Source organism: Etheostoma cragini, chromosome 5, assembly GCF_013103735.1.
Source record: "Etheostoma cragini isolate CJK2018 chromosome 5, CSU_Ecrag_1.0, whole genome shotgun sequence".
NCBI lineage: Eukaryota > Metazoa > Chordata > Actinopteri > Perciformes > Percidae > Etheostoma > Etheostoma cragini.
The window spans coordinates 12665768-12678300 of NC_048411.1; the positions used below are offsets into that span (position 1 = coordinate 12665768).

Genomic DNA, 12533 nt, shown 5'->3' on the forward strand with positions numbered 1-12533 from the left:
TTCAACTACTTTAAATTTTATCACATCTTTTTTTTTTTTTACATTACTGGTGTGATTCAACTTAATTAAAACCATTGCTACTTTTTCAACTATTCTTACAACCTTTACTGATTTAAGCTATTCAACCAGGTTAGCTTTAGCAATTCAGCTGTTCAGCATTTCCACGCATTTTCTGCAGGAAATGCATTTTCTAGTTAATTTCTGCTTCTCCCTGTTTGTGTCACACAGGTTGTGTACTTCACCGCAGTATTTCCGTACTTCATTCTGATTGCCCTGCTCATTAATAATGTGCAGCTTCCTGGCGCCAAGAATGGTATCCTCTACTTTGTAACACCAGTCTGGGGCAAACTGTTTAAAGTAAAGGTAAGTCTCTGTTAAGACTTTAGACACAATGGCATCAGATAGTTGCCATTGTCCAACTTTTAGTTTAATTATTATCTCATACGTTATCAAATATATATGTAATTTGTCTGACTGTCAGAGAGCGAGGAATTTAATGCAAATATTCATTTTCTTTTCAGAGAATACGCTTTTATATTGTGTTTTCTCAACCTTAGCAAAAGCCAGAACTGCACCAGGGAGAGGGGAAGAAGTTATTGCAGCCATGTGATTGCTAAACTAGATCCAAAGAAGGAGCTGCAAATCCCTCAAAATAGTCTGGTAGCCACTGCTGGATCTTTGTTGACCCATAAATATCAGAAGAAAAAATAAACTTTCTAAACATAGGTTTGTACTGTAAATGGAAACAGCATTGATCCTTCACAAAGAAAAACAACAGACATGCAATTGAAATGTCTATGTCTCTAACATTTGATTATGTTGTAATAGATGCATTTGACCAGACACATGCAATCAGGTTAAAACTTACTTTGTACTTGATTATGTTGATTCTTGTACAATGTATTTATTATTAAATGTGCAAACACATACATTTTAAAAAACACTGCTCAAACACTCAAACACACCTCATTATCCACGGTTAATAGCTAATTGAGAAAATAAGTTTTGGAATGGGAAAATTACATAGACAATGATTTTCTTTCAATAATTGTTCATTATCTCAAGAGATTTTTTCATTATAAGTAAGTCCTACAATGTGCTTCTGAAATATGTGTCTCCTAAAATACATCCTAAAGGGAGTCCTCCAGGGTTGGAGACAGCTAAAAATGTTATGACTCCTTGAAGGATTAATGACGTGAAGTCTGACGGAAACAGTTGCCTAGAGCGGTGTTTATCATAGAAGGTCTCAGGTCGAGACCATAGCCTATCAAAAGAGACAAGATGTTCTTTTTTAGCTAAGATAGAATGACCGGTCAAGAAACTTGACACACGAGGGGCAGATTCAGAAATACGGAATTGAACTAACTGTCTGACTGAGGTCCACTAATTGTTGTGTTTAAGATTAAACTGTTTTCCAAACAAGGGTTGGTTTCCTCTGGGGGCACTGAATATAAAGAAGTGTATTACTGATTTAATGGACACAGAACTGTGGTCACTCTGTAACTCTGTTCATTGTGAAGACTGTTCTTGTCATTTGATTGTTCTTTGCAAAAAACATTTAAACCTTTTCCCCGATTACCTAAACTCTTAATTCAGTTTGCAGCCTGTCTTTATTTTGTTTCAACAAGGTCTCATCTTCAACCAAATTCCTCTCTCGCTGTAACGAGAAACTTCCACAACAGTTTCCAGGGTCTCAAAAACTAAATTCAATGAAACTACACAGAAGTTAATCTTCATGCTCTCCTTTATCTCCATTGCAGGTTTGGGTTAATGCAGCTGCCCAGGTGTTTAACTCCCTTGGAATAGCATTTGGCTCCATGATTTCGATGGCTAGTTACAACAAGTTCAACAACAACATTCTTAGGTAAAGATTTATACTCTGTGGAAAATTGTGTTGTCTTTTACTATGAATATCTTGTCAATATCAATGGTTTCTCATAGGGTCCCTCAGTGTAGATATTAGGGCCCCCTTACAGACTTCCAAAATTACAACTTATTCAATCAAGACTATGGCTGGACTCTGTTTGGTCAGTGTGCTTAATTGTGGCCAAATTGCTGCTCAGCCTGTGTATTAAAAAGGTTGGAACAGCAACAACAACAGAAACAACAACAACAACAACAACGTATTGAGGAAGTTAAAGTTATAGTAAGCAAAGTTAAGCCAATGCAATTTTGATCAAATTCAACAAATATCTCTTCACGGTCACCTAGTTCTATATTTTTGTGTGTGCGTGCTAAAAGAACATCTGGTGTTCCTACACAGTCCTACACTCTTCCAGCCAATTGGTACCATGTGGTGTGTGCAAGCAAGTGATTGAGGCGTAGGGACAAAGGGGAGTCAGTGGCCGTGCCAGGAGTTAACAAGAGGAGATGGTAGAGAAACAGCAAACAAGTTGTATGATCGGGTAACTTAGCTTAATACCATCCTAATAGGATGGACCAGGGAGAGATGAAGAAAGTTTGACAGGACATTAAGAATTACTAGTTTTCTTTAGAACAAGATGGGTGATTTAATACATTGTAGGCCTCGGTTCCTCTGTGGGATGTAGAAAACATGTCAGAAACCCTTGACTGCCCTACATTACTTACCTGCCAGAGACACTATTTACTTTTTGGCAATCATTTCTGACAAAGTGAGAGCTTGTTGATCCTGTACAACAACAATGTAAAACAACTGTCTTAATGATCAAATGGCTACATCATAATCAGCCTTTGTTTCCCTGAGTTTCTTGGATACTGTAACTGTCCTAACTTTGTTTTTTTCCTCCTTCTCTCTCAGGGATGCTTTAATTGTATCATTTACCAACTCATTCACTAGTATCCTGGCTGGCTTTGTGATCTTCTCAGCTATTGGCTACATGGCTCATATTCATAACCTCCCAGTGGACAACATAGCTACAGATGGTAAGCATCAAGTCTGGAGAGACCATCGCACCACAGTGTCAACGCTTTGTTTTATTTAGACTTGATTTGATGCCAGGGTGTCACAGAAATACAGATGGAGATACAAATAGATTCCAAACTCTGGGAGCCTTTCTTTTCTCTCTCTCAGATTTCAACATGTGCACATCTACTATATTTGAATTTTATACATGAAGTTCAGTTTACTCTTTTTAGCCTGTTTTATAATGTATTTTTTGGCTTTATAAGTAGAAAAAAACAAAATACTCTGATGATGTCATTAAACTAAAGCCTGCATTACAATTTAAGAAGTGGACGTGTAGGAGGGATGCAAAGACTAATGAAAGACGTTATTCAGTTGCATTTTGGGAATTTTAGAGTCCATTCTTTTTGGAGCTTGACCCATGGTAGAGACTAAAAGTCAGGATATCTCTACCTTTTCTGCTTCGATTTTTTACCCGGTCACTTGTTTGGATTACTATTACTGCATTACTAAATCTCTAGAGTACCCCTTTAAGTAGCTGTTAGGAATCAATGCCATACGTAACTGCAACATGAACAAAACTTTACTGTGTGTATGTGTGAGTTTGTGTGTGTGAGTGAGTGTGTGTGTGCTAAAATTACATGTAAATCACTTAACCAGAGAAGCCAAATGTCTGAAATGGCAAGTGAGTTGGGAGAAGAGGGTTTTAGGTTACTTAAATGGAAAAAGAGAGTTTTGGCTTTGGTAAGCAAATGCTTAAATAACATCAGAGCATGAGGTTTGTCAGTTAAGTAATGCCTTATTAAAAACAGAGAAAACTTGTCTTCAGCCCCTGGGTCAATTAAGGATAATGTAAAGAGGTCAAACACTGTATCCTTGTCGGCTATCAATTTTTCAACTTTTAATTTTTTTAGGCAGGGTAGGGCACTGCCTATTGTGTGTTCAGCACGAATAGAAATAGCTCAATATTTGAGGGGATACCTGGAATTTCCTCAAGCGTCTGAGGTGAAACAGTAGTCTTTCTCACAACTGAGTCAGAATGCAGCGCCAAGGTCAGACCCTTGGTGATGTTTGCCATCATCTCTTTGGTCTTGCTGACATTCATGAGTGTGCTGTTGTCCTGACACAAGCAGATCAGGTCCTCTACTTCTTTCAAGTAGGCCTTTTTGTTGTTGTCTGTGATCAGGCCCATCCCAGCTGTGTCGTCAGCAAACTTGGTGTTGGGGCTACACTGTCATGTCATGTCATGTCAATCTTCCTCCAGCAGCTAGAACTCATGCCATCACTCATTCATTCTTTATTGAGTTTGACAAAGTATTGTTTGGTCTTGTCAGATTGTCCTTTTATGAAATAGTTTACACGGTGTTCTTTAACACCTCATGTCTGGCACCAAGCCTAAATATACTGGTCTGGTGACATCCCAATAGCCTGATCAACCAGAAAAAACGAATGGTTGTGTAGACAAACCAGTTATTGTTGGTTATGTTAGCCACTTATATTTCACTCATGGGAAACAGTTTAGAAAAGGTTCAGCACAACTGGTACACATTTGGCTTAAGTTTTCTCATTTCCTTCAGCAACAAGTCACGATCAACACTTCGCAACATACATGGTTTTATATGCAATCCCAACTTTTGTATTCATGAAAACAGTAACATTTCAAAGCAGCTTGTTTGGTGCAGAATTCTCCATGTAGCTCTTAGTCTCGGCACCCCCCATCCTTATCAGAAGGGTTTGAGCACTGCAAAGGGGGGGCAGAAATGGCATGTTTAAAAATGAGTGGAATACTTACGTCTGGCATGACCAGATATTTTATAAATATTTTAAATGACACAAAACAACTAAATGGTTGTAGGTAATACATCCGATTTGATAAACTATTTTGTAAAAAAAAAAGAATGACCAGGCTGATGAAGGGAGCAGCAGGACACAAAAACTAAAATAAGGGTACTGTTGCACTAGTCTGGACAAATTGCCATGCCAGCGTTGCAGTAAAGGTTTCCCAAATGCCATGTATATAAATTTGATGTCAGCTTACTAATTGATTGTGCATTTTGTGTAGAGTTGGACTTTTTATAAATTTATTCCACTTTGTTTAAATGAACATGCCACGTTTGTTGAAATAGGGCTTATCACGGTCTCCCCTAACTGTAGATAGGTGGGCCAACGCAATTTTTGTCTCATTGTTTTAGTCTGGTGCAGCACCGGCAGCGCTACTTATCTTAGCGTAGTGAATGTAATTCTAGGTTGCCGGTTAGCATGTTGTGAGTAAAAGTGAGCCAACAAAAACCAACAAAAACCTTTTAGAGTGAATGTGATACCTTTAAGCTAAAATATTATCCTACAAATCTAGTCGCGCCCTAGCGGCAGCAAATGTAATTGGTCAGTCTAGAAACTCTTGGCTTGCGAGCTGGAAAAACCAAATTCTGGTCAGGCCAATCACATCGTGTATAGAGTCAGTGGGCGGGCTTAACATAAGGAAGGCAGAGTTGTGACCAGCTCAGGAAGACTTAAAGTTAAGCACTGAAGTCATTCTAAAAAAAGGAAGTTGTGTTCAAATTGTTGCCGACCGGATACAGCAAAAGTTTAATCTATCAACTAGTGTTGCTCTGATTGGTTGTAGCGGTATTCTACTGCATGCAGAGGGACTTTGAAAGACAACCGTTTGTCCCGCCCCTCGGCTTGAGACCTGTCAATGTGGAGTTCTCAGACCCAACATTTTGATGGGGGTCTGGTTTGTCAGGCTACTAAAAAATACAATGACTGAGGAAGCCTAGTGATGAGTCCATTGCAACCAGTTCATGTGAGGATTTTGTTATTACCCACAGTGATTTATTGAATGGTGAATGTTTTTTGTTTTATTCCATGCTTATTGTCTTTCCACAACAATATAGTGAGTAAATCTACTGAAATTGTCACCATAACAGTGGAGTGATGCGTAAAATGAGAAAGCAGAGGTTAAACATTTATGTTGTGGCTGTAACAAACAATGGATATATGTACATCTTTGCCAAGCACAAAATAGTAAAGAAGGCATCAATAAATTGTCGGGGAGGCCCTCCCTGGGAGGGTCAAACCTCTTTTTCTCAATCAAAACTCCAGTGGCTCCTTAAATAAATGACAAACAGTCCCTGGGTCAGCAGCTTGTTAGCTTAGCATGAAAACTTGTGGTAACAGCTAGCCTGGCTCTGTCCAAATGTACATTAACAGAGTCAAGTATGGCTGCAGCCTGGAGACCTCCCGTCTCATGCATTCCCGGGTGGTGCCATCCCTGAGTTTTGACTTTACAAAAGAGAAGCTTGCATCTGGCCCATTATGTCTTCATACTTTGGTTTTTGGGAGTTTTTTTAACTAAATAGTATGTCAATAATGCTAAGGAATACAGTTATTTTTTTAGCAGATGTATTAGTTACAACAGTATGGAGCTAGAGAAGCAGTTTTGTGTTTATGTGCGGGCAGGGTTTATTCAGTTTGATAAACCCCAAGGTTTCTACAAAGCTATAGCTATAGAAAAGTTTTCTGGCTGACTAAACAGGGAGGGACTAGAAATCCTGTCTGTTTTTTGTTTTTTTTGTATTTCAAAAATTAATTGCTTCATGTACTTCACAATATACAGATACAGATTATCACTTATTTTGTTGGTACCAGTTGTTGTATAATCACACTATTACACTTGAGGGGGCTACACTTCAGTTATGCGCTTCTCAGATGTCGAAATGTAAGCCTCTCATAGGCTGTGGCTTAAACAAACATCAGTGTTAATTGCTGATGCAGTTTTAAATGTTTTGATTTCAGAAAGGAGAAGGTTAACCAATATTCCACATCAATCTTATTTTTGTTGTTTTCAAATTTCATATGAATGCAGATTTTGAAATTATAGAATATTAAAAAGATTTAGACTACAATAAAATATTGGTTAACCTCCTCTTATCTAAATGTTAGATATCATATGCTAATGGGGGCATGAAACCGTTTTATTGTAGCCTTTTTTTCTGTAGTCTCATATGTCATAATTGTAAAAGTGTATTCATTTTAGTGGGGGGCTTCATTGTTGAGCTATATTTTTTCACTTGGCGTTTTCTTGTTGCGCTTGACTTTTTTTTAAAACTGTTTGCATCCACAAATATGCCAACTATAGGCTATGAGTGGTTATCGTTAGTTTAAGAGTTTGAACAGCGCTCAATTAATTGCATCATGCTCACTAACTTCACCGTGACTTCATTTAGAAAATAAATGAAGAGAAGGGCATGAGATGGCAGGGCATGAGAAGGGGGGCGCATGAGACAGGAGGAGGGCATGAGACAGGAGGAGGGCATGAGGCGGGAGGGCATGAGGTGCGAGGGCTTGAGACAAGAGGGCATGAGACAGGAGGGAATAGCCTATCCGGGAGGTCTCCAGGCTTTAGCCATACACTTTGCTGAAGAAATAACTGCATTCATTGGCATGGTTGCCGTGCTGTGTAGTTCAAAACATCCAAAACACCAAAGCACAAAGACATCGCAGACCAGATGCAAGCTTTTATTTTGAAAAGTCGAACCTCAGGGATGGCACCAGCCGGGAGGGCATGAGACGTAAGGCATGAGATGGGAGGTCTCCAGGCTGCCGCCTTACACTCTTGCATTAACAAGGACTTCCTTGTATCTATAGCAACACCTTTACTGTTTCATGTTTCAGGTCCTGGTTTAGTGTTTGTTGTGTATCCTGAAGTCCTCTCCACCATGCCTGTCTTTCAGCTGTGGGCTCCTCTGTTCTTCTTTATGCTGCTGTGTCTGGGCCTGGACAGCCAGGTAAACATCTCTAACACTTATATAATCACAATGACCCAACTGAAAGTTTATCAGGAGGAAATAGGGCAACAGTTTTCATTGCTCAGCCAAGGAAGTCAAAACAATTACAGAAGTTTTCTTCCAGCATTTAAAACTGACCTCATTCAGGCTGACATTCCTGTGTAACTGGTTACCTAACTGTGTCTACCTTTTGGCCATGGGCATGGAAATGATTAGTAATTCAAGTAAATAAATTGCTGCAAACCCTAACAGACTGTCTAACTCTATTTTTAAATGTAAAAATGTGCATTAGTGATTATGAACTTAGCAAAGCTGTAAAAAAATTCCAATTTGCAGGTATGTGGTCATAAACAGTGTTGGAGAAATAAAAATGTATATATATTTAACATGCATTTTAACTCCTTTCACACACATCTCTGTCATCGTGGTTACCTAGCGCTTTGCACAGCCTCATAATTGCAGCCCAAACAAAGATGTCTCAAAGTCATGACAAATCAAGAGGGAACCACCTTTTACAAAGTATATGGCGCCACTATGTTAAAACCCACTATGTGTTTTTTGTGTGTCACAGTTTGCCACAGTTGAGGTGGCAATAACATTCATAAAAGATGAGTTTGGCCCCCAAGTTCTACGTTTTCTAAAGAGAGAAGAGCTGCTGACCCTGGCTGTGTGTATCATTGGCTTTGTTCTGGGAATTCCCCATGTAACCAAGGTACAGCTAAACTCTTCTATTTCTTAGAGAAACATATCTGACGATATTTCGTAGCCTAGATGTGGTAACAGTTGTAGCATAAGTGACAGTGTGGTTATGTTGGCCTTTCTTCTTTCTCTCTCTTGCTTGTACTTCCTGCACAGGGAGGAATCTATGTGTTTCAGCTGATGGACCAACACACTGCTGTGGTCTCCCTTGTGTTCCTGGCTTTCTTTGAAATTGTCGCTGTCTGCTGGATTTTTGGTAACATAACTTCCATAAATCCAAACTCTGTTGTACTGTTTATGGTTTTAGACTTTAAAGGCATCAGGATTTGCTGTGGCTGGTTTATTATCACACTAAATTTTAAACGTCTTTCATATCCACAAATGAAGGAAAAATGTATCTGTATTAGTTGTCTCTATTGTTTAATTATTCAGCTTATGTCTTTTTCCATCAGGTGTCCCACGTATCTGCTTAATGGTCAAGAAGATGCAAGGAAAAACTCCAAACATCTACTTTCGTCTCTGTTGGCTACTGCTCTGTCCCCTCTTGGTGCTGGTGAGGTTCAAAGATGATTATCTGTACAATAATGTTAACAATGATGGTTATTTAATAAAGTTACAAGACTATCCTTTTCCCTTCGTAGTGTATACTGATCTCCAGCATTGTCCAGTACACTCCTGCTCACTATGAAAAGTACACATACCCAAGGTGGGCTGAAGTAGTGGGCTGGGGTGTCTCACTGGTCTCCATAGTGTGGATCCCACTGGGAGCCATTCAAGAGATCTATAGCCACAAAGGCTCACTTCTTCAGGTGAGTACAAGAGTCATCATTTAGACAAATGAATTAAGCATGTGTATCTCTCTTCAGAGGCTTCTCTTCCATCCTAGGTCTAACCACACACACTACATGTTTGGGTCATCATTTCACTGACAGCTTTCATATTTGCCCAAAAATGGCACATAAGCCCTATTGGCTCCAAGCCCTCAATGTTGTTAGTTATTACAAAACACAAAGTATATAGTATTTGGTCACAATAAAGGAGTTGAACACATTAAAATGTGGCCCTGGTGGGGATGCTACAGGCAAAGTCAGAGGATCGTCAAAATATCAACAATTCAGCCTGAGTGGAAAACGAATGTGAGTAACAAATTTAATGACCATCAAATAGTTGGTATCCATACTGTCACAACACTAGTGTAGGAGGAGATATTAGGGTGTTATGTGCAGAACTGGGGCTATGGCTAATACTTGTATTTTTCCTAGTGGGTGAGCTGACCAGATATGCTTTAACAAAGTTTTCTAAAAGGTTAGTTCCTAACACATTGCCTTCTCTAACCCTCAGAGACTTGAAACAGCTATGATGCCCACAATAGACCTAGATGCTGAGAATCCCCAGCCAGAAAAAGAAAACCCAGACAACCAGGCATCTGAAACCTTGCTTACTTCAGTGGCATGACCAGGAATACAGCCAAAGCCGAAGGAATGAACTGTTTTTACACTGAGATGCACAATCTGTAAGCTTCAATCATACAATTAATTTTGTTTTACCAAAGGGTGGGTTATTTACTCTATCTTAAGGTTTATTAAATTAAATTAGATAAACTTTAGGTATGAGTGTCTATGCAGGTGTTCAGTCCAACCAAAGATTGAAATCGAATTATTTATTTCCTCCCCTTTGGTTTATTAATCAGTAAAACCAGTGCCTGGTGAATGCATTGGTGTTTTCTCTTGCAATGTGTACATAAGAGTGAATTATGCATGTATGGTAGAGGCATGCAGAGGCTTATTAACTATATATCTATCGACAGAATCATTAAAAGACCACATTTCTTTGTCAGATTTGTCACAAAGGGGCTAAAGAGGCATGAACTTCCATTTGAAAGTCTCCTCCAAATGCACCATGGAAATGCTGCCTTCTTTGGCCTAAATGTTTGTGACCAGAACCAGAGATATCTTTGTGGCCTTTAACCGATAAAACATTGTGATGTCCCATTGTTTAAAGGTGGAGTCAAAAATCTTTCTCCAGAATCACCCTTAATGTTGCATTCAGGCAATACTCATCTACTCATTTACTAAGTTCCGAAATCTGAGTGTTTGCTCAGTGTTTTTTTTTTTCTTTGGTGATTTTGGTTTAATAACAAACACTGCAATCTATAGCTAATAGAAGCTAGACATTCTCTAACCTCTCTACTGTCTGCTCTTGATAGCAACCTAGGTGTGTTGTTAAACCAAAGTCAACAGGTTAAATGATTGTATGTACTGTTACCCTTTAACACTGTTTAGTAGTTGTCTGTCTTGTGAAACAGAGCTAACTAAACTCATGTGGCACCAAACTTGTTCTGTTGTCTATCTACTGTCTACTCACGACATTGGCCATTTGAGGACCGCTGCTGGTACAAACCTAAAAATGTTTGACTTCACGATTGACGCAGACTACCTGAATGCATCATCCAGCCACTGTACTGTGACACAAAGTGTCAACCTGAATTGAAGGGAGAGGTTGACAATGACACTTGAGTGTTTGTTTTTGACTATGTTTCATTTTATGCATTTAAATGTGCATTGCCTGAACACCCTTTGCAAAAAGTAAAACAAAACTTGAAAACACATAAGCAGAAGTGTTCCAAAACAAACAAAAAACAGAACCAGACAAATACCTTTTTTTTCTAGAGAAATAAATGTTTTACGTGCATTTTAACTGTTGATGTCTTTAAATGCACTGTGTCAAAGAGACGTACTTGTGAGTGATGTTATCCAGGCAGCAGGTTAATGTTATACCAGTACTGAGCTCTGATAAGCGTGAATCAGTGCTGGGATTTTGTCTGATCTTCACAGGTTGAGGATTGAGTTTGTGTTATTTTTCAGCAATACTAATGACATTATTTAACTATCTTGGAGCAGGCAAGAGATTTAGAGATTATATGTGATGCCTTTGATCTTCCATGAAGCTGAATTGGGCCATTGAGGGTAGATAATCTTGATGGCAACACTTCTCTGGTAATCAGTGATGGACTGGGATCAAAAAGCAGCCCTGGCATTTGCAACTCACCGGCCTTATTTTTGTCAATAACCTAGCTTGGAAATGAACAACTCTGCCTTCCAAGTGAATCTTTCCACACACCTCACTGTACATTCTGTGGCTGCATGAAAAAAACAACTTATCAAAATTAACCAAAGAGATATTATCAGTAGTCACTGCAGGTAATCTGGTAACTCTCCATTCATATTGTATTTACCCAAAACCTGCAGTTAATTACTGATTGTTTTTGTCACACTTCTTGACAGAGAAAGAAGCCAACATTTTCCCTTTACTGGAAACATATGAACATAATCAGCATAAACTTAAGTCATGTTTTTATTTTCAGTGATTGACCTTCTCTCTTGATGTCTGGGGCGAGTTTAAAGTTAGATTGTACCAGATCCAAATTCTAACAAATCCACTGGGAGGAAAGGGTTCAGTCAGTGTTGAATGTGTAAGCTTTGGGTTGATATATTATGTAGACAAACTACCTCAACATGAAAGGACCAGAGGAGATATGTGTACATGGGAAAAATCCCACTTTCATTGGAGATTGCCTAAAATGTTGTTCCCTACATTGCTTTTCTGACTAACTAGGTATCTTATCAAACAAATCCGCCGTTAGTTTTGTCCCTAGAAGTTAATTTTGCATGCCTTAAGTGCCTTTCATGCAAAGGTTTTTGTCTTTAGATAATATTGAATTTGACAATAAATCCCTTTATTTAACATGTTGAATGTATATGTTGTTGTTGTAAGCTGCATTATTTCCTTTGTCAAAAGGTCACTGTTTACACTTTTGGGTGATTGGGCTTTAAATAGGAATAACAGATTGTTAGGGGCTATCAACAGAATTACGCATTTACACCAATGGTTTAAAAATGTACAAATTCTGGGTTATTTGGAAGGGAAAAAAAGGATTTACAACCCAGTGCCATGGTTTGCTGACAATGTTTGGTTTCATCTCACCCAAACACCACATCTGTTGATTTTACTGATTAGTTTTAGATGATCCTCAATCCATCAGTGAAGTCAGCTGCTGCAGTTTGTGGCTGAATGAAAACCTGCAGACTGTCTTTACTCCAAGAAACAAGACTGCTAATCCCTCATTTTTAATATTCAAAAACTCCATGCTGTTATGTTTTTTG

General features: G+C 38.7%; 1 protein-coding gene across 3 annotated transcripts in view; it reads left to right on the forward strand.

Moving 5' to 3' along the window:
• The window catches only part of si:ch211-225b11.1 (uncharacterized protein LOC561694 homolog), a 29176-nt gene that overhangs the window by 6766 nt on the left and 9877 nt on the right, over window positions 1–12533 (forward strand). For 2 of the 3 annotated variants that reach the window (XM_034872195.1, XM_034872197.1), the window contains 9 exons: window positions 229–363; window positions 1761–1864; window positions 2780–2904; window positions 7559–7671; window positions 8243–8383; window positions 8527–8626; window positions 8823–8923; window positions 9012–9179; window positions 9712–9910. In XM_034872195.1, coding sequence (XP_034728086.1) covers window positions 229–363; window positions 1761–1864; window positions 2780–2904; window positions 7559–7671; window positions 8243–8383; window positions 8527–8626; window positions 8823–8923; window positions 9012–9179; window positions 9712–9825 — 1101 coding nt within the window. In that variant the 3' untranslated portion in view covers window positions 9826–9910. The remainder of the gene's footprint in view (window positions 1–228; window positions 364–1760; window positions 1865–2779; window positions 2905–7558; window positions 7672–8242; window positions 8384–8526; window positions 8627–8822; window positions 8924–9011; window positions 9180–9711; window positions 9911–12533) is intronic. The other variant, XM_034872196.1, reaches the window with a different exon arrangement.